Genomic DNA, 23,475 nt, shown 5'->3' on the forward strand with positions numbered 1-23,475 from the left:
ATATCACGGGCACGAGAAATAGAAGACTGAAGCTCAGCCCCAAATTTTTACGAGAGCGAGAGGAAAGGAGTTATAGCAAATACAACTATTCAAAAATGTTGCCAGGACAAGAACATTGACATGAAGTTTCAAAACTAAGTTTCAATTGTTTTTGTGATCAAGATTCTTTTTCATTCATTTTTTAAACGAAGAATATAATAAAAATGCATATAGAAATAGTTCTTCCTTAGAAAATAATGGAATGGAATAATGGAATAGTTCTTCCTTAGAAATTGGAGGAAACAGTATTTAATCAACGTTTTGAAAATGCTGCATATCTGAAAAAGATATAAAGCGGTAGTAAGAATATTTTATTATCATCTTTTTTTGGGGAAAAGTAACCATCTTTAACTAATGTTTTTTTTAAATACAACCTATAAATTTACTAGAGAAATTTCTGTCTGGTAAATATGCATCATAACTGTCAAGAATTAGTGGCAATAGCAGATAGACTATTTCTCTAAAGTTAAATATAAGAGTAGGATATTAGTATAACAACATTTTTATTTTATTATTTTTATTTTACTAAGCAGCACAACCTACCTTCTCATGATGGTGCAGATATATAAACTCACTAAAAATATTTGGGTGTCTGCAGATATATACCAAGTCCATGCTAAGCACTAAAAGAAATAATTAAATGATATTCATGTAAAATATTCACATTAGAGATTTGCTAGTATTACACTCTATTTTAATAATGGGTTCTTTTAATGAACGAATACATAGATGATATATTTACAGATAAAAGAAAACGCAAATGACGCACAGACACAACGTAATGTGCACTTATTCAAGCACAGGTACTCGAACGTATCATCATCGAGCTGTCTTACGCGCTTACCATCATCTACTAACGAGCTTGCCATCTATATTTTCTGTCTTAAAGAACATCTCAGTTTCGCAATTAATGTTCCAACTAGTGGATGGAACCATGAAACAGTTCGATGCATAATTATAATATCACCATTGGACAGCTTATAACTCGCATGGTACAATTTATGTAATTTAAACTAATACTTGCATAAGCATCAAACCGTTTTAACAACAGTAAACAGGAGGGATTCCTAGAGGATTTAATAGTAAACTCGAGGGACCTCTTGAGGGTTTAAAAAGAAATTAGAGAGAAACCTAGAGGGTTTAATAGTAAACTAAATAAAAAAATATTTAAAAAAATGATCTAAACACCAGATAAACTAAATAAAATTCATAAATTAAAGATACTTAAACTTGAGAAATTAAAAGCTCTAGCTGAAATACGCTATCATTTACCCCCTCACCCTAAAATGGGATATTATGGCACAAGTTTAGGTCTCGTCCTCATAAAAGACACCTCAAGAGATAAAGTGCAGGTTCCAGCAAGAACACTGCAAGTTCGGAAATTTTGCCTACCTTGAGACTACTCTTACAAATTTTAGTTGTTGTTGTTTCTAATGTCGCTTGCCAAACTAGCAAGCCTGCTTGGTGAAACCGAGCAAATTTAAGGCAGAGGGAGCATTTCTTGTTTTTCAGTGGTAGTAGTGGAGTAGTAACTATATTTCAAAAGTAGTTTGTAGTCTCTACATTTAAAAAATAGCATTTGTAGCTGTGGTAAACTACATTTGTAATAAAGTAGATGTACTGAACTGCAAAAATAAAGTAGTTTTTCCGACCACTGTTCCTGTCAGACAAAGCATTTCTGAAATCAATTTTCATAGAGGCGCATAGAGCGTGTAAGGACACGAATTTAGAAGTACAATGCTGTACAACTTGACAAGAAAGTATACCTAGAATCTTTAAAACTGACCATTTTTGGAGAGAAAAAAATGTTGTTAACGTAAAACAAATTCATCCATCCTCTTTCTAAGCAGTTCTTGCTCAATGAATCAACAATGATTTCTTTCCACAGAGGTCCAGATCCAAAACGTCCGATAATTGCAAAGAAAGCTACAACTAGCATCATTGTTGGGGTCAGCCTATGGAGACAGAACATCGAATAAAAAATTAGTTTTTACACAAAAATATCAGATTTTTTTTCTCTCCTCAAAACTTTATTTATGTCATCTTTTTTACATTTAGCTATTAAAATATTGTAGTAAGAATTTGAGTTTCTTTGTTTTTGACATCGCTATTGACAATGCAATTGCGACATCGTGTCATACGCTAAAATTCTGATCGCACTCATATATCGTCCCTACAAGTTTTTTTGTAATTTGTTCAGTTCCCCTTTTTCCCCGCGCTCTCCTTTTTTTCTCAGAAAGTATCTGGTGGGCTTGTGTGTCGCTGTCCTTTGATCAGCCTTTTCCAATCCACCAATACAACTTTTTTATGTATGTCCTTTTGGGATATTTCATGATGAATGGGATAAGGGCCATTTAGGCCTCAGATGCCCAGTTCTAAGACAACGAACGAACGAACCTAGGGCAAGTTACAGATTAAGAAGTTTAGTAACTGCTGTCACGGATGGGTCCTTGTCAAATACAAGATCGTCGTCTTAAACTAGTAAACTGCTAATACTGAGTTAGAAAAAGTTGCTTAAATGTATTTTATTAGTGAATGCGCTTTAATGTATTTTAATGAAGTTTTGAATTTTATTAGTCACCACAGTTTCCGATTTCAGTCGCCCGTAGCAACTCTGCTAATACCATGTTCCGAATTCCATTAATTTTAGGATTAAGCTGAACTATTTTTTAAAATACAATTCTTGAATTAGTTTTTTAAAATAAGTGATAATTTGCAAGATTTTTGTTTAAAACGGCAGACACTCTACATAACATTTTAATCCATGTATGTTACAACTTTAATAAATCATAGTAATCACGGACATTTTATTCCTCTCTAAAATATGCTAGAAATGTAATAGTTTTACTTCCAGTTTTTTTCACTTTCCATACTTTTTCTGTTGGCAATAAGTTAGCACGTTGAATGCCATGGGGGTCATCGGTGACCGGCACTGAGTTTATTCGTAGCACCACGGGGGTCACCGGTGACCGGCGAAGCCAAGATTATTAGAAACACATTATTCCAGTAAATTTCTAATTTTTTTAACATTATTATCGTTACAAAAATGGTTTGAAGAAATTAATGCAATATAGAACACATAAAAATAGTTTTATTTATGTATACAGAGATGCCAAATTTTTCCGGACAGCGAATAAATATTTTCAAGTCATAGTTTATTAATGGTGACTTTTGATTTAATAAATTCAATTTAGTAGATTTTTATCCTTCACTATTTCTAAAATCTTCGGAACTTTTGTACCACTTCAAACTAATATGTTATGCTAAAATTTTAACAAATTAGCAAAACTATTCAAATTTGAAAATTTAGTACATAGTTACTTATCGTTTGGCCAGACGGGCAAGTCATGCAAAATTAGCGTGGCATTCAACGTGTCAATATAATTATATTGTATGGGATAACATTTTTTTTGAACCAGTTTAAACATTTTAACCCTTTCGCACCGGACGGGACTTGTGCTGTCCCAGTCATGAAATTTTTTGATATTACGGCTGGGACAACATATGTCCCAGTTACTGAAAAATATCTAGTACAGAAAATAACGCCCACTTTGACCTCCAAACTGATTTTAAGGCCGTCTCCTTGTTCTGAGTCCATTAATTTCTCATGTCAATCATTCCCGATCTAATCAAGCAAGCGACGTTTTGCTTTTTTTCTCTTTATTTAAAACAAACTGGGTGCCTGGGCAGCGCAGCGGCCCCTAACCCATACATCATAAAATAATATAAAGTGTATGAAAACATTTTGTGTTATGCATCATTATGGTGAAGCAAGCGACGCACAAATACCAACTTGCTTCGCTAAGCCAATAAATATTTTCGAGTGGTAGTTTATTAGTTTCGATTTTTGGTTTAATAAACTCAATTTATTAGGTTTTTAGCCACCACTATTTCTAAATAATTCGAAGGCTAATTCGAAGACTCCTTTTTGTGATGAAGGGTCGTGTATTAGCTACCACAACGACTGCTATATTCAAAATGATATAACTTCAAATTCTTAGTAAAATTCTAGATGTATGGGATAGGGGCCGCTGACCGGTACAGGTGCCCAATTTCTGCAAGCAAAGTAAAAAAAAAAGTGATGAAGGTTCAAAATGAGCCAAAAGAGAATTTACCCTGATAACAAGCTAAGACAGCTCGCTTATATTAGTGACTCTTCTGATACTGAAATCACTGAGTCGTAAATCCAACAAATGGTGGAAAAAGGTATTATACAGATTACTCATGACCTCGATTGTTAATGCACAGGTTGTTCATCAAGACGTTACTGAACGAAGACGTCCCATATTACCATTCCTCGTTGCTGTTGCTGAAAGTCTCCTGACATTTGGAAATGCAAGCCAGGAAGTCAATAAGCAAAGGCCCTCTTCCTCCAAAACGAAATCATCAACATCGAGACTTTTCAATGTTGGAAATCATTTCCCGATTGAGGGAAAAACGAGCAGAAGATGTGCATGGTGCGCAAAAATGAAGAAAGACGCAAGCTCGAATATAGTATGCACCTCTTGCAACGCAGCCCTATGCAAGAACTGTTTCCAGCCCTACGACGCCCTCAAGAAACACAAACTTTAGATACTCCTGTTCTTCCACTAACTTTCAATTTTTTATCGCTCTTATTTTATACGAGTAACTGTTAATTCCGAAAAGTGTTTATAAATAAATATATTAATAAAAATGTTAACGAAAATATACATGAAAATGTTAATAAAAAAAACGTTGCCTAAAATAATGATCAAAATGTTAAGTAAAATGTCAATAAAAATGAGTTATTGACTCTAGAGTTCCGGCCGGGACATACCCTGTCCCGGGGTTCAGATGCTTTGGGCTTAAGGCGGGACATATGTTGTCCCATCAATGAAGCTTGTGAAATCATTGTTGTTGATGGTGAGCTCCAAGACCTTCAACCATTTAGGCATAAAAGTTATTTTATCTAATAATCGCTTGGAGAAGAAATAGCTGATCCCGGCAATGGAGCGCACTCGGACTGATTTTTCACAGAAGTAAATTACCTGAGATACCTCTTCATGAAGAGTGATGGTATATTGATATTTCCTTTCATTCTTACGCAAATATATGAGAGAAGAACTGAGCTTAATAAGAGAAAAAATAAAGTACAATATTTCAAATGTTCCATATGGTATATTTATTAATTTATTAAATATCGAAAATTTGGTTAAAAACAAATTTTAATCTTGGAATGAAAACTTAGAAAATACTGAGTGTTTCCCGAAATGTTTTCAAAAAAAAAAAAAAAGGTTAAAGCAATGTTATTGTTAGTTCATGCTCCCTTTGCTCAGGGCTGCCAACTTTCTACTCCCTTTGTGGAAAGTTATTCCAGTGGTAGTTAAGTTAATGTCTTAATATACTATTTTTTATTCTTTTAAACTTATTTTCGACAACACTACATGCAAATGATTAAAAGTTCATATGCTGCGCCACTTTGTTCCAGTTTTTTCGTGGTCAGGCTTCTAAAATGTTGTAGGAATTGTCGAAAATTCTGAAAGCTTTGGATTTTAAACGTCTAATTGGGTATAATATGAAAAAAGCACAACTACTTCGATTTAGTAGGAACAACATATGACGCAATGCTAAACGAATGGAATTTAGTTGTTGTTTATTTAGTTATTGTTATTAGTAGTTGTTGTTTTTTGTTTTAGTTGTTGTTGTTTATTTAGTTGTATTTAGTTTCTATTACTTTTCTTTATAATGGAATAAAATCTGGCGAGCAGCTATTTAAACGATCGAACACTTCGTTTGTATATTTGTGGCTTGAAGTTAGGCTCGCAGAAAATGCCGTTCATGGGTTAAATTTAGTAGGAACAACACAACCTGTGACGTAGGCTATATTATACCCAATTGTATTAAATTGCCATTTTAATGTTCCAAGAAATTGCGATTACATGTAATCACAACAAAAACGATTGCGTTTAATTATTATTACAAGTAATCAAAATATATGATTACATGTAATCATGATTACATGTAATTGTGATTACTTGTAATCATATTACACGATTACAAGTAATTACAATTGCCTACTATATGCAAATACATTATGTATTTTTTATGTCTAAGAATGTATGCACGCATGTACGTACAATTTGTGATTCGTATATATACATATATATTGAATGCACGTGGTTTGTAAGTCAAATATACATAATTATATTGAAATATACATAATACAATACGTATACGCTTAGTACACATAATTATGCATTTATAATACATGTACGTATGTATGTTAGTTTGTATGCGAATGCTATGTTTTCTATGTTTATATACATAGACAACATTTGCAGGAACGTACATGGAAAAAATTTCCATACGTATGAGCGCGCACGCACACACACACATACGCATGCACGCACACGCACACACACACATACGCATGCACGCACACGCACACACACATATATTTATATATATACATACAATGTATACATAAACGTAATTTCATTTAATGTATAAATACATGCGTACATTTACATATATGTATTTACAATGTACACACACTTTGTGCATGCATTAAAAAAATTTATAACAGTAAAGTTACTAAAGTTCGTTTTATATTTTATTCTTTAATTAAATGATAGTCCGAAAAATTTTGAGCTGGAAGGTAAACAATTTTTTAAATCATTTTAGAAAATGTAATTTTACATGGGAAAAAAATGCAAACTCTAAACAAAATCGGCCGAATAGTTCCCGTAAAATCCAATTTTAAAAAATAATGTTTTTAAAACTATTCAATTTCTCAGAAACTATGCTACCGATTTGTATTTTGCTAACATTTAACAGCTATAAACAGTGTGCTTGTAGTATTGCCTTTGAAGCGTTCAATACACTAACATAACGTAAAGATACGTAGCATCTAAAATAAAAGCGAGCATGCGCAATAGCTTCAAATCTTACACATGGGAGCATGCGGAAGCTAACGTAAAAGTGCGAAATCTTCCTATTGCCATAACACCTTAGAGAACGGAAATGCGAATGTTCATAACCCTTTGCACTCCGATGTTACTTTTGAAGTACCATCAACAGCCATAACTCTAATTTTTTTATATCTTAAGATTAAGAATTCTAATGAAACTTTTACATTCTGAAATTTGAAAGAAAAAAAAAACATAAAGCTCAGTCCAATTGCCGCTTGTATTTGTAGAGATGCTTCTTTTTCTATAACACAAAATATTTAATTTTTCCTGTTAATTTTTTTACTCCAAAACCAGAGTGTTAAAATTTACGAGATAAATAGAAAAAGGAACTAAATGAGTTTAGGCCATCCTATAAATTTTAATGATGAAGATAAAAAGAAGTTTACCTCATAAAGAAAAAGTTTTCAACCGCCAAAAATCCACACGGTACAGTTTGGAAGATAAACTCTTTTCCTAAGCTAATGCTACGAAAGGCTCCATCTAAAATAGAACGAAACAAAGTGTAAAGCATCAAACAGTACAGTAAGTCAAATAAAATAAAAGAAAGATGACGCCTCAATAGCTTTTCACCTAATACGTAGATTTTAACATACTAAATGACACAAGTGTTTGATCTCAAATATGCTAATTAAGTTGTGAAATCACGATATCAAACATTAAAACGTAATTTATTTGAATAAACTTTCCTCATTATACGTATACATATATTTTAGCTAAAATAATTTTGAAAACGAAAAATGATGATTTTTTCACATTTTTAATATTTTTTTCAACTTTTTTTTTGTTTTCTTTTAGAAAAGGTACAATTGTTGCAACATTGCAAAATTTGCACCAATCAAATTCAGCGGTTAAAGTTAAAAGCTTCTTTTAATTTTTTTAATTCCAGTCTGCAAAGGAGATGTCCAAGCCTGAGTCTGAACTATATCACTTAAAAGAAAGAAATCAACTGTAATGATTTATTGCAATTGTAGGATTTGCTTTCCTATTCTTAAAAACGTATTCCTATTGTTTGCTATATGTAACTGATTGATCATCGTGTGATGATTAAACTCAGTGGCGCGACAGCGAATAGGTAAGTGAAGTCAGCTCTGCCATCTGTATTACCAGAGATGCCAACTTGCTCCGGACAGATCAATATTTCTCAGTGGAATTCTTTTTAATGTGACGCCCGGTGACTGAGTGGTAGCGCTTCGACCTCCCCTGCCACTGGTCCTGGGTTCGGGCCGGGCAAGGTTGACTCAGCCTTTCATCCCTTCAGTGGGTCGATAAATGAGTACCAAGCGTGCTTGGGAACTAAACACTGAGGATTTTCGCGTTCGGCTGACCATCTAACCGGAACATCTGCTCCTGCATCCCAGACAAAATGGGCACAGTAGGCTGTCACGCCACTGAGTTTAGTTTAGTCTTTTAATGTATGATTCTCTGTTTAGTAAATTCGATTTATAGAGTTTTTAACTCATCACTACTTCTAAATATTTCAAAGACATATGTGAGACGCCACTCTGTTACGGTTAAGCTGTGTTGAGCCTTGTAAACAGTTAGCAAATTTAACCGAAAATCTGCGTATTTAAGTTTGTGGTTCACTGCCGTGTTATAAGATATTTCGTCGAATCCGGAGCAGTTGGCATCTCTGTATTTTAATCATATTAACCATTAACCCTAGGTAGAGAATTTACTATGTAAGCTCGTAAAATAAATTCATAAGAATAAAATAATAAGTTTAGAAAAAGAAAAACATATATAGTCCATCTTCGTTTATAAAGCGCATCTAAGACGTTTAATTGTTTATGCTTAACAGTTTGCTCACTCGTTTGATAATCTTTCATTTCTTTGACGCGAAAAAGAAATTTTATTGGTTTTGTTAACTAACACTTTCGTTAACTGCGCATTTTGCGAAATATTTTCTAGAGTATTAAACATTTAAAAAACAGAGCTTTCAGAATTTTTGGTGAATTTACCAACATTACCTAAATACCTCAACACGAAAGAGTTTATTGAATTGGTTTATTTGAATTACACATATTTGAAGTCTTGAGTGCTGCTTGAGGGTTGCCAGAGGGTTGCTTGGGGTATTCATTCACTTTTCCTTCGAGGTTAATATCTTCCTTACCTGTACTATGCATGATTTTTTATCGCCTTACGAGATCATCGCCAACAAAACCAATTAATTTTATTTTTTGAAATTCTGGATGCTATTTAGGCAAAGTATAAAATAATCGTCCTGATGAGGTTATTATGTAAGTGATGTGCATGTTACTGTGAATGACCGATATCGGTGGTTGTTGACTTTCACCGGTGAATGTTGACAATCAAATTAGTCGCTTTGATGAATGTCCGAAATATTTATTACATTCCGTTTGATATTAATTTATTCGTGAATATAATTACATTTATTCCATATTTTAATACTTACTGACGATAGATTAGAACAAACATCAGTGTTTGGAGTATCGGGCAAATATATAGCGGGCAATGGCACTTGACTTAAAAAAACATCAGTGTAGGGTATACCGGGCAAATGTAAACCGGGCAGTTGCACTTGACTTTAAAAAAACATCAATGTAGGGCAGTGTTTCCCAAAGTGTGGAACGCGTACCCCCAGGGGTACGGGAACAGTTTAGCGGGGGTACGCGTTCTTATGCAAAATATTTGCTACAAACGAAAATTTCAAAAAATTTTTCTTAAAAACAAAGCTAGCCAAGAAAACTTACGATTAATTATTTTTCTATTGGCTATTTTTGCAGAGTAAACATTTAATAATTAGTGCTGTCAACAGCCGGTTCTGATTTTTAACTTTTGTGCAATTTTTTTATAGTAAAAAATGCATTCATTTTTTATTAGTGGTACGCAGCGTTGAGAAAAATTTAGTAAGGGTACCCAAAAGTCATAAGTTTGGGAAACACTGATGTAGGGTATACCGGGCAAATGTATTCCGGGCAATGGCTCTTAACCAGACCTAGTATGACTAGACCTTTGGTAAATGTCCAAAATATATACTAGGTCTAGTGCCACTTTTGCTATTGCTTAAATATTAAAAAAAAATAAATAAACAGAGCGTTTGAATCAATTTTAAACTGATAACGAAATTATTGCTTTAAAATTAAAAAAATAATTATAAAAACTCCTCCAGATAAGAGTAATTGAAGTAGTTGCTTTATACTGCGCTCGTGCGGAATACATGCACGTGCGGATTTACATAACCTCGTTTTTATCATATCTGCTTGAATAAAGTTCATACTTTTACAATATACTCTTATCACCCTACTGCATATAATTACACAGTCAGAACCTCAATGATTCACATGAATACTTCTTTAAATCATTTATAGTCAACCTTATCGAAGCACCACACAGATCAAGCTCAAGATGAATGGGACAAGGGCCGTAAACGGCCTCAGGTGCCCAGATATTTTATACAGTTTAAGTTTAAATATTTACATTAAAAAAATTGAAAAAAAAATGTTATAAAAGGTTGTTTATTTTTGTCTCTTAAAATAAAATGTTTAATTTTATTATTCACCACATTTTTGCATTTTTAGTCGCCCGTGGACTAGGATATATTCTGATTCATATTATTTTTCAAACATCTGCAGATTTTTGTGTCACGTCATTTTCCTTTTTTCTTTCCGCTTTACATTTTCTTACTCTTATTACGTTATTTCATTTTATTTATTTATTTATTTTGTAAATGTACTTAAGATTTCCATCAAAAAAATTATAAGCATTGAAAAGGATGAATAAGGTTGGAATTTTTACCAAATGCTCGGTGACTGCCAACAAGATATGAATGACTCCATATTATCCACGTGATTGATAAAACTCGAAGACCATGGAATATGTGTAGAGTATCTGGATTTTCGTCGACCTTTAAAAGTCTGATGGTGTTTGTGTATGCAGAAAAGCATAATAATGCCTTTATTGCTGCGCCTGGAATTAAAACTAATATTAACGTGTTGCTTAATGTGCTGATGATATATGAACAATATATTTAAAAAAAAACTTACTCTTGTTATTTGTATGAAAATCACGTTTTGGTTTATTTCTGAAAAGAATATCCAATGAGGTTCCTAGTACCAGCAGGCAGATTAAAACGATGAATAATGTGCTGAAATAAATAAAATAGAAAGTTTAATGAGTATTTTTGTTTTTTGTTTGTTTACATGATCTTACTGAAAACTTGCTGTTTTAAACCGATTTCCGCAATATTTGTAACACGCATTTCAAGATATTGTGTGCAAAGGATCAAATTAAATAAAGATGCATTCATAAGTCATGTGTAAGTGTCAAACGCGAAGATTGCTGATTAGAGGCGAATTGAAATATAATTAATATTAAAGATAAAATCGAAACCAAAGTGGTTAACATATTGTGCAGGAAAGAGCAGTTAAGATCAAGAATGAAAACGGCAGTCAATGCAAGCGTAAAGCAGAACCCTTTCATAAGAACTTTGGTAAGTGTCCAGATGGCGATAAATCAATACCAATGAGTAAAATAAAAATTGTCGCCAAATACTCTTGACAGCAATTATATTTATACACAACCGAAAGAAAATCAGAAACGATTTCGAATTTTTTGCGGATAAAGGTAAAAATACATTGAATGTAATTTTGATAATTGAATCAAAGGGAAAAAGTATAAGGGTAAAAGACATCTACCGTATTAGAAAGATTACAATGCTAATAAAGTAAGATTGTAAGAAATGCAGAATCGGTAAAACTTGCAATCGATGGAACTGGAAGTTTAAGAGAATTCCGATGGTTAAGAAAAAAAAATTGCGGTAATTTGAGAAATGGGATCTTGGTATAGGAAGTCCAGAAAGAAGATTAGAGCAAAAAATAAAGGACCTCAACCGGAATAATACAAGAGTAAAAGATATCTACCATATTGGAAAATTATGGAGCTAATAAAGTAAGATAAGAAGAAATGTTCATTCATCGACGCAAGAAAGAGATATCTACAGCTTACTTTAAAATCGGTAAAATTTGCCAGAAAATTAATCGATGAATCGAATTAAAAAGAGAATTGCAATGATTAAGAAAGAAAAATAGGAGGTTCTTGGAGAAATGGGATCTTGATATTTGTTATCTAGAAAGAAATTGCTCAGGATAAAGAATAATCTATCTCAACCGGCTTTATATAACTAGATATGGGTATTGGAAAGTTTGATACATTGAAAAACGAAAATTTCCGTATAAAAGTGAATATGGCGATTTATTGTATACGGATTAGTCTTAAATAAAAAAAAAACCTTGACGAACGTGCAAAAAATAGCAGTAAAAAAAGGAAAATTTCGTAGCATACAATCAATTTCGAGCCGGGGTTGTGAAACGTTTGGGGCCTTAACCAGGCCTGCGAACCCCTGTTCTTATCTCTGAGAACTGTTTCCACAGAGAGGACAACACCTTTTTTAAAATCCTGAGCGTCCCTACAATAGGTAGTCTGTGATTGGTCAGCCCCAGTTATCCAACTACCCTCCAATTCGCGGCATCGTCTAGCTAGACTATGACGACTGGCCATACTTATGATGGGTAAACAAAGAAACTAAAAAAACGAAAATTGGGCTAAGCTACGATGTGTCAAAACGTTCTTTACAAGCTTCGAGGAGCAAAGTAGGTACCTCTACACAAATGCGATCACGACATCATCGGCCACCACGTGGCAAAGTTGTCTACGAAGAGCTCAGCTCAGCTATCAACTGATACCTTATTTGTGTAAGGGCTTACCTACTTATTGTCTGGGGGGCGGTGAACATATGTTGAGGGGCGATGAACTTGTTTTGGGCAGTAGGGGGGAGGTAGGTATGTGTTGGGCGGTAGGGGGGCGATGAGCATTCAAATTCATTTTTAAAACTTCTAAATAAAATTATTAAATTAAAATTAATTTAATAAATAAAGTAAATCAAAAATGAATATTAATGAAAAATAATTCAATCAATATAATAAATTAAAATTATCCGATACACCATTTATACCAGCAGTAAAACGAACTTATGTGACAACTATTCTCCAATCCGAACTATCGCAGGGCATAAGTGAGTTGTTTTTGCTTCTGACTTATTCAAGCAATTTGGCGAAAATTGAAGTGCATGCACTTTCAGCATGAATGTTTGATTTGACCCGTGTTTCTTTTGATGGTTTTCGTTCGCTCCCTTTCAGTTTTTTCCCCAGTTTTGATTCAATTTCACTGATTATTTGAACAGGTACTTGCGTGAATTTGTTCTTCAGCGTAAATTATCTATTAATTTTAAGATATAGTTTATTTTCTCTCCTCGTTTGTATTTTGCAACTGCCTACAATGTCGGTTAATAAAAAAAAGTGTCGTCAATACAGTGCCACGTACTTGAAGTTCGGGTTCGGAACGATACAGTGTTGCAACGGATTGATGAGATGGCTGAAGACATTGGAGTTTCCTTATACAAACTTTTGATGTCCAACGTATTTCCCTTCAAGTTAATGAGTCAATCTTGCGAAGTAATGAGGATTTACTGTTGGCGTACTTCCGCTTTATGAAGGAATAAAAAATTATTCAAGAGATGCTTTTTGCAAAAAACCTGATTGAAGATACCGAAGGTAAATCTATTTTTAATACTGTTAAACATTATTTTAAAGAGAAAAACATTCCTCTTTCGAATATTGCGTCTGTTGCCACTGATGGAGCTACTGCAATGGTTGGTTGACATAGTACGTTTAACCCTATTTTGAAGAGGGAGGTACCCCTCCCAAGACAAAGACACCTAGAAAACTCCTCCCATAATTGATGGCCAAGTACCAGATATTTTAACTGTCCACAACGTGATTCACAGACAGCATTTAGTTGGAAAAAAATCTCAGAAACCATTTGCATCGGTCATTGCAATATGTCGATCTCTGCTGTGATGAAAATTCGCAGTAATTGATCCGCAATGATTGATTATTCAGAGAGCTGTGCAAGAAAAACGATGAAAAATTCGATCGCTTGCTACTACACCAGGGGTGAAAGCGAGACGGAAAAGAGGAAAGGCTGGTAGTAAAACCATTTCAGTTATAGCTAGTTTTGGGGAGGAGTTTACTTATTCTTTTTTCAAATTTTTCAACAATATCTACTTTATCTTGGAAAAGAAGCAGTTTTATATATATGCCAGAATTATAAAAGAAATCTTGATAGTTACAGATATTTCATTTTATTCGAAAAAAATTCTGGAATGAAATGTTTTACGTACCAGGTTTTTCTCTTTTCCGTCTTGCTATATAAGGGCTTTCACCCATGTACTACACACTGAGACTCACTCACAAGCTTTCCAAAGCCGCCTGTCTCAATAGGTGTTGGAATATTTTCGACTCTGTGCTTGAGTTCCTTGAATACATGACGGATTTATTTGTAAAATTTAATGCTGTTAATTTACAATTTCAAGGCGACGAGTTCAATTTGATCACTGCAAAATCAGCTATTTCTGCCTTTCTAAAAAAACTCATTTTGTGGAAGCAGAATTTTGGTAGGAACAAGCTAAGCCAATTTCCAATCTTATCGGAATAAAGAATGGTGAAATTCTCTCTGATGATACACAAGAACTGCAGAGGTTCAGATTCAGAAGGAATTGGTAGAACTTTCAACTAATGAAGCTTTGAAATAGTAATCGTCTTACAGAATTTTGACTTCAGGTAGCATTTAATAGCCTTCCTTCTACCATGTGGAACGAAGATTCAGAGATGTGACGTATCAAGTCACAAACAACTGAGTCAAAATTGTGCGTCTTCACCTCATTGAAAATATTGAACCGAACATTAAGTAACTGGCCCTAAACCAAACACAATCATCCCACTGACATAGTTACTTGATTGTTTCGTTGATACTACTTTTTAGAATAAGTTTTTTAACTATATCATTAAGAATAAATGACTATTATTAAGCATAGGTTTCTCAGGTGTATTTTTTTTCCCTACCGTAATTATTTTGATTATAACAAATAGATTGCAATTACTTGCCTTAAAAATGTTGCCTCTTTTAATTCAGCACACATCTCTCCCTCCCCATGATCTAAATAACTGGATTTTCGCAAAGGGGGCGTTGAGATTTTTTCTGATCTTTAGGGGGGCGGCAAGGTAAAAAAGGTTTAGAATCTATGCTCTACACAAATACGATCACAGTGCCACTGCCTTACGACTTATCGGCCACTACGTGGTAAAGTTGTTTACGAAACGCTCAACTGTCATCCGATATCTAATTTGTGTAAGGGCGCTACTTATTTTGTTCAATTTTTTATTTAAAAAAAGTTCCTACCTTTATATGTTTTTTACTATGTATCTGCTTTTCCAATGAATTAGTCAATTGTCATTTAAGCCAGTCATTAATCAATTATATGTTTGTAATTACATTGTTTTTTACGATTTTATGTTATCAAATATGTATTGTTTGTTTTTATATACGCTGTGACTTTATTTGTTTGCCTCAGGTCATACTATTTTCCAGAGATATGTCTTTGTATTGCGTTAAATCATTCGCCTCATTTTCTTTTGTTAATCGTCTTGTGGCCAAATATTATTCTAACTTAAGAAACAGTTGTCACTTGGTGCCGAATCCGCACAATAAGCTGGAAGAGGATAATCATCTATCGTAACTAATGCAAAAATGCCATGGTTGTGTTCTGACGGACTACAAAGTGAAAATTAGGTTCAGTGCAATCTCGTAAACATAGCAAAGAGCTGGTACGGGATGAGTATTCAAAAGCTAATACAGCATCTACACGAAGGCATCGACCTAAATGATAATTATATCGAAAAAAAAAGTTAAACCTCTAGGCTGATGTAATTTAACCTAGTGTAAATAAATAATTAAATGAAATAATTTTGAATTTCAAAAAAGTAGGAAAATTTACTTTTGCGAGTTCCCTTGTATGTCTTTGTCAGCAGAACGGACGCATGAAAAGAATAAAAAGAAAAGTTATACTTACTAAATAAACATCTCCATGGCTGTAAGTTCCAGCTCTTCTTTAATGTCACAATGCGATACAATTACTTTATTTTCACTCTTCGTATGCGTCACAACTTAAATGAAATAATTTAAAATCTTAAATTATAAATGGTTATAGAGATAAAAGGAAAAAAAAATATTTTATTTATCCATAAATCTATTATATAAAAGTATAATATATAACACAAGTTACTTTTCAAAAATTATGGGTTGAGTATTCTTGGAGAAAAAAAAACACAATTTCACTAATGGTAAATTTGATGTAAAAATGTCACCTTTTGAAAAAAGCTTAGTTGGCCATATATTTCTCAAACCTTGACTAATTTTTAATGCGTTTAAAAAAAGACTTTATAACTTTGGGTTTAATAGTCGTATTTATATCCATTTTGCACGGAACCTTAGTGGCTGGACTCAAATAAGCTATTAACTTGCACAGATGAACAAACGGTATATTAACCTTTTGCTTTCGATAGATATCTCCCTGTCACCAATAATGAGGCATACTCAGAGATCCAGATTTGACAAAATATATTAAAAAACAGTGGAAAACTACAAACTAAAATGTGCAGACTTTCTGTTAATTCTGCCAACTTTTTCAAAAGATCAACCCATGGACTTATAATATAGATACGATACATTACATTCGGAAACCAGCAAACTCATCATTTAACTTGTTTCCGGATCACGATTAACCAATCAAAGCGTTTAAGACGAACTCTTCTGTTTAGCAATTTTTTTTCTTCTTGGTTTCGTCGCAGCGTGAAAGAGAAGAGGAGAGAAGTTCTTTCTTTTTCGATGCAAAACACACATTTTGCTTAGCCTTTTTTTTTTTTTTTTTTTGAGAAAAAAAAAGAATTCTATTTTTGATTTATTTCTTCAGTCGTAAGTTATGTTGTAAGTCTTTATTTTTTCACGATGGTACAATAACAATATATCAAGGCTTTTAAATAACTATATAAAACCTCGTATTTTTTGGTCTACAACAATAAAGTTTATTCAGGGATTTGAAATATATATATGACATAACTGATTCACGAATTAAATTTTGAAAATTAAAATGTTCTTAAACGTGTTAAAAAATCCTTTATGGTTTTAAATTAATTAGAGTTGTAATTTATGAACTGTTTAGAAAAATCATTTTTTGAATTTATATTATTAAATAATTAAACATATTTCGTGTGAGCATATTTGTAAACAAAACCTTTCTTGAACTATGATACTGTTTATTTGTAACTCGACCTGCCCTATTTAAGGGCATACGAGTGTAGATTCATAAAACATATATTAAACATACATAAAACATCAGAAATTATATAAAATCACAGAAATTTAAAATCACAGATGTCAGTGGCAACTGCCCGACAGAAAAAATACAACATTACAAGTAACAACATTAAAAAAAGGTATAACATCAATGACATCTGCCCAAACTGAGCCATTATAAAAAATAAATAAATAAATAAATACAAACCCAATACGGGCCCTCACACAATTAAAAAAAACCAAAAGAATACAATACAAAAAATTTAAAATCTCAAGAAGGAACGATGAAAATGGTCCCAAAGTTAAAAAGAAACATAATAACATCACACACTAAAACAAAGGAATAAGTAGTTAAAATCATGACCTATAACCGGGCCAAGACAAATTAAAAAAAAACCGATATTTAAAAATTTAAAAACAGAAAAAGGTTGAAAGCCCAGGAACAACCATCCAGTAGTTAATCTCAAAGTCTAAATTCAGTAAAGTTATAAAAATAAATAATAAAATAGTAAAACATGATACGGTTGAGACACCCAAATTAGAGGTCGTGGATTCTGAATTATTATTAGACTTCCTCTAGAATATCGTCCAATGTTTGTTTAATGATGGATTTAATTATACTCCTGCAGGTCGAGCTTGAAAAGCATTGGACTTGATCTAAATTTTGAAAATGATTTCCACGGAGTGTTCGGAATCTTGGGCAATGCAAAATCAAGTGGTCAACATTTTGGAAATTCACCACAATAATTGCATGCCGGGGATTTGTTAAAGAGTCTACTTTGATGGTCCCCGAACACTCCATGGCCCGTTAAAAATTGGTTAAAATAGAAGTTTACCTGCAGTCTATTATGTTTTGGGTCTTTTATGAATTTATAAACCTGTCTAACTTTTTCAGAATCCCGCCAGTCTTGTTTCCATCTCTTATTTGTGTAATCTTTGACCATTGTTTTAACTTGGGCGATGGTGCTCGGGGACTCAATAGTAATACTACCGAGACTGATGGCATCCTTTGCAACTCTATCCGCCTCCTCGTTGCCATCTATTCCTATGTTGGCCTTTACCCAATTGAGTTTGATATTGTTTTGCCAACCCTTTTCAACCAAAAGGGACATAAGTTTCGTATTATTTAAAGCTTGCAACGAGGAGAGCGAATCGGAGTATATTGTCACATCGGGATAATAATTTATTGCAAGCCAATTTAGGGCAGTTTTAATCGCCATCAGCTCGGCTTTATACACACGGCTGTTATTGCTCATTCTGATGGAGGTCGCATCAAATGTTTTACCGTTATTCCTAACAACAACACCTAGTCCTGTCCTTTGTTCAGATATGTTATTAGTATCCTCGGCAACCTCCATCCGTGAGCCATCAGTGAAAATTCCAACACCCTGATTATTTGGAGTTGATCTACCAAAGGGAACGGAAACATATAAATAAGGATGAACTCTATCAGGGTTTTCCTCGATTTTAGTATTTCGTAGAAGTTCACTTATTTCAATATCGTTGTCTTCCATTCTGTACTCCCACTGTAGCCTCTTAAACCAGGTGTCGTCAATAATTTTCAGATGAATGGGTTTAACTCCCGCCAGTATCTGGAGGGCCTCGGTACTGGTGGTGGAGTAGGCCCTTGTAATAACAATAAGAGATGTACGTTTTGAACTACGATGAACTTGAACTATGATGAATTTGAACTTGAACTATGATATGCAAAAAAATTTTTCAATGAGAAAATTGCGGCAGCATTAAAAGGTGCCAATTAAAATATAAATATGTTTATTTACGTAATAACATGTACTCTAAAGTTTAAGTTATAAATTGTCTATTGAGTTATGTATATTAAGTTCTGAAATGTTTATTAGAATTTATTAAACTTTGCTTAAAAAAATCTCAGACTTTTGCCCAACTTATTAAATGCTAGTTATAAAATATACAAATGAAACTTAATAATCGATGTTGTAAATATTTATTCTACTTTTAATTTTTTTAAAAAGAAATATCGTTCTTAACGGTAGTCAACGTTGGTCTTAAGCTTCGCCGCTATAAGGAAAAGACGAAATTTTAAATGTCTTCCCAAAAAGCATTATCTAGAAAATATGTTTTTCTACCTACTATTATTGCCAAATATAGGAATAAGTAGCCAACATTGCATACCATTCATCTTTTTCCTCACGTGCTGAGTGGCTAAGTAAGACAGATGTGGGTTTCAAAGTGAGTGTAATTTTACCATCTCGAGAGCAGTCTACTTATATTATTAATCTCTGGATCAACACAACCAAACTGTAATAAAGTGGCGTATCACGTAAGCCCCTTTGAAATATTTAGAAGCAATGCTGAGTAAAAGCCTTATAAATCAAATTTACTAAACCAAGAATCATGCATTAAAAGACTACTACACGAAAATGTTTATCCGCTGCCTGGAGCACATTTCCATACCTGATAACTTGTACTGTCGTTGACAAAGATTTTCAAATTGGTAGAAAAACAACAATTAAGTTTGGAAGAAATTTCTCAAAACAAAAGTATTATGACAACTGTAAACATAATTAGCCAATAAATCGATCTTATCTACACGTTTTTTAAAAATTATAAATTTGTCATATTAGTAGTTTTAAAATAAATTGACGCTTATGTTACAACCACTAAAAAATATTTCTTAGCGGCTGTACAAGCTGGCAGCTACGCATTTCTATATCCTGCATACATGCATGATTTTCCTTTATCTCTCCCTCCCTCTCTCTCTGTCCTTATTCCTAAAGTTGAAACAAGATATATCAATTAACATTCTTTTCCTTTTTTTTAAAATTTACCAAAGTTGATTAATAATGATTTGGGCATTCATTACAGATAAGTAATTTAAACAATCATAGGGTCCTAATTTTTTTTTTTTAAAAATAGCTAACAAGCATTTGCATAGTTGATATCATTGCTTATTACTTTATAATATTTTATGACTGTCATTTTTCCAATCCACTGCCTTATAGACCCGTTCTTCTGTTTTGCATTTTATAATCAACGTTGAACAGCCGATCCTATCAATGTTCAACACCGTAGTCTTGTAATTTTGAACCCAATCCAGAAAATCATGAAACTTCTAAATTAAGTATTTGGAGAAATTTGCTTTCATTGTAACCCGAATTAGCATTACATTGAGAGGAAAACCGCATAAGATTCTCACGTTTAGCCTGACGGCAAGGGAACTCTAGCCCATGATCCGTCTACCACTGAAGATATTTTACGTCAGCTCTGTGATTGGTATGAGCCTAGTGCGGAATTCGTATAGACCAGCCATAGCTGGGATTCGAACCCAAGTTATCCCATTGGGAGACGAGCGCTCTATCCTGTGAGCCTCTTCGGCTTTGTAAATCCAAATTTTATATTGCTACCACTATGAACAATCATAACCAGAAGGAATAAAAAATGGCAGTAAAGTGCCAGCCAATTAGGGTTAATATTTATTTTTTGGTTTTATAAAAGTTAATTAAAATTGCTTTGAGCACCAATGCACATGAAAAATATATTATACCGATTTTAAAAATTAGATTAGAGCATATTTCAACATTCACCACGAGTAAATAATTTTAAATACAATATATTTAAAATTATATATTAATATAATCGATTATTAATGTGTTGTTGATTTATATTGGACAAGATCAATTACACAGAGAACATTTCTTTTATTACTAATATATTGTATAAGTTTTTTGAACTGATCTTGGATAATTTCCCATCGGTGATCTCAAAACTACAATCAGTTTCTCGCTACAAGTTTAGTTTCTTTATTCAATAATATATTCCAGAATAAGATTTTTTTTAATTAATTTACTCAAATGGATACTAAGTGTCTCCTTCTAAGGGACAATGTAGTGATATATCGGTTAAATTACTCACTGCATTAGAGCAAGTTATATTTTCAACTCTTTAAGGCCTGTGTCTTCGTTTGAGAAAAGATATCCCCCACCACCGGCGCAAATATCTCATAGAATGGTTTACAATTAAAAATTAAGCTTTCAGAACTACAGCTAATTTTAGCGACAATTATCAAAACCTCGACACAAAAGAACTGCTGTGCTTTCTGCATACGTTCTAATAAATTGATAGCGAATTAAATAGTAAAACTTGTAGAATAAGGATAATTACGTCTACTTTTTAAAAATTAACCACGAGATAAATACAATGAAGTTGCATTTCACATCATACTTTGCGATCAGGGCTAAAGAGAATAGAAGGGCTAGTTCACTCCGCTCTTAGAGCTGAAGCTACGATTTCCCTCCTCATGACGTCACTGTGTCCACAGATCTCGGAGATCGCAAGCAAAGATATGATAACTTTGCATCTTTCTCTTTGTAAAAATAAGTTATACTTTTTCTGGTTATTAGCCTTCAAACTTTACGTAATTAACACATTATTTCCGTTCATAAACATAGTTAAAAAAAACTTTCTTGGTTATTATATTAAAAAAAAATACCATTTTAAACTTATAAAAATGTTTTGCTAGTTGGTGAAAATGACACGATAAATACTTCATTTTAAAAAGTACTGAAAGAAAACACAAATAATTAAGATCAAAAGGAAAAAACTTCTTTGAAAAAAACGCGCTAAGAAGCAGCAGAAATTTCAGAAAAAAGTATCAATACAAAACAAATGAAATAAAATAAAAATATGACCACCGAAGCCGACGTCTTCAGGGGGTACCGGCCCCGGTAGCCATTAAAAACAAAACCATTTCTATTTGAGGGAGAAGCAAAAGCTTAAAATATCTCCCTCAGTACCCCGATGGTTTTGTATAGAGGTCCAGGAAAAACAAGATACATTCAAAAGAATAAACAAATTACGAAAAGAAAATCAATAAAAATCATCAGAAAATTAAAAACTCACAGTCACAGGTCAAGAATCAACTTCAAAAGCGGAGGAAAAGAAAACACTAAAAACTGAAAAACAACGCCCCCTATAATAATGCGCAGTAAAAGTTTAAAAATGATATGAAAAGGCCAGGAGAATGAGATACGTAGATAAATTAATAGAATGCTTAACTGGGGCTGCTCAGTTAAGACTAGAATTGCGCCCTGTTAAAAGAAAAAATATATAAAAACTTAAAAACCATCAATCATTTTTTTAATTAAAAAATTAACATTACAAAAATTAAAAGGAAAATCATTTTTACTCAAATTATTTAAAAAATTATCCACAGCTTCTCGAAAACTTTCAACATTATTACAAATTTTCTTGATCCTAACTAATTGCGAAAAAACAAAATTTTTGAATATTTTGCTACACAAATTAGTTTTAAAGTTGCAGAAAAAAATAACATTAAAATTAAAGGCTTTTCTTTTATCAAACACACCAATTTTAATAAAATTGTTAACAATATCAATTTTAAAATCTAAATATTCAATATTAAAGCAATTTTCATTAGTTTTTTTCACGACCAAATCACCAGGATAAATTGTATAAATAAAATTATAATCGTCACAATTAAACAAAATCAAATCATCAATGTATCGGAAAGCATTAAGTACTTTATGTTCAAGAAATTTAGCCTCAAAAAAGTGCAAAAAAATGTTGGCAAAAGCCCCAGAAAAGGAATTACCTTGTGGAATTCCAATAATTTGTTTATAAAAATCTAAACCATTAAAAAGAACATTCTCAAAAAGATTAAACTTGCATAAATCTAACCAGTTAAACCTATCAATTTTTTCATCAAATAAATACTTGTCATAAATACCTTCACAAATCTCAATAATTTTTTCATGTGGTATGCTGGTATACAAATTTTCAAAATCAAAAGTGTTAATGCTGGAAATAACATTACTTTTAATAAAATCCAAAACTTCAACATTTCTTTCAATAATAATATTTTTCTCTTTTTTAATTTTAAGCAAAATAATTTTTAAAAAACAAAAAAACCTTTTACTAATATCAGAATTATAACTATTAGTACCACATGCTATAAACCTAAATTTAATCGGATTTTTATGAAATTTAACTATTGGAAATAAATATGGAAATGTAATCCTATTTAATTTAAATTTTAATTTTTTACTAAATGCAATAATTCTTTTTTCAATAACTTTTTTATCTTCTTTTAACTTTAAATAGGTATTATTTGCATTATATTCCCCAATAATCAATTTTTTAAAAAAAATATTTACACATAATACAAAAATTATTTGAAGCTTTATCTACAGCAGTAACAATGAATTTATCCTTAAGATTTTTAATTTTTCTAGATAAATCATAATCAATAAAAGTACCTTTAGGAAAAGAACTAAAACTGGTATTAAATAAATTAAAT

The 23,475-nt window shown here is 32.4% G+C and overlaps 1 protein-coding gene across 1 annotated transcript in view; it reads right to left on the bottom strand.

Moving 5' to 3' along the window:
• The window catches only part of LOC107447278 (nose resistant to fluoxetine protein 6-like), a 57,045-nt gene that overhangs the window by 13,671 nt on the left and 19,899 nt on the right, over nt 1-23,475 (bottom strand). Inside the window, exons 3-9 of the mRNA XM_087163408.1 lie at nt 15,898-15,991; nt 10,976-11,076; nt 10,728-10,898; nt 7,358-7,451; nt 5,049-5,129; nt 1,826-1,994; nt 583-662 (exon numbers count right to left, since the gene is read on the bottom strand). Of these exons, the coding sequence (XP_087019534.1) occupies nt 583-662; nt 1,826-1,994; nt 5,049-5,129; nt 7,358-7,451; nt 10,728-10,898; nt 10,976-11,076; nt 15,898-15,991 (790 nt within the window). The remainder of the gene's footprint in view (nt 1-582; nt 663-1,825; nt 1,995-5,048; nt 5,130-7,357; nt 7,452-10,727; nt 10,899-10,975; nt 11,077-15,897; nt 15,992-23,475) is intronic.

This window comes from Parasteatoda tepidariorum, chromosome 5 (assembly GCF_982258835.1).
Source record: "Parasteatoda tepidariorum strain Cologne lab strain chromosome 5, Ptep-v5.0, whole genome shotgun sequence".
Taxonomy (NCBI): domain Eukaryota; kingdom Metazoa; phylum Arthropoda; class Arachnida; order Araneae; family Theridiidae; genus Parasteatoda; species Parasteatoda tepidariorum.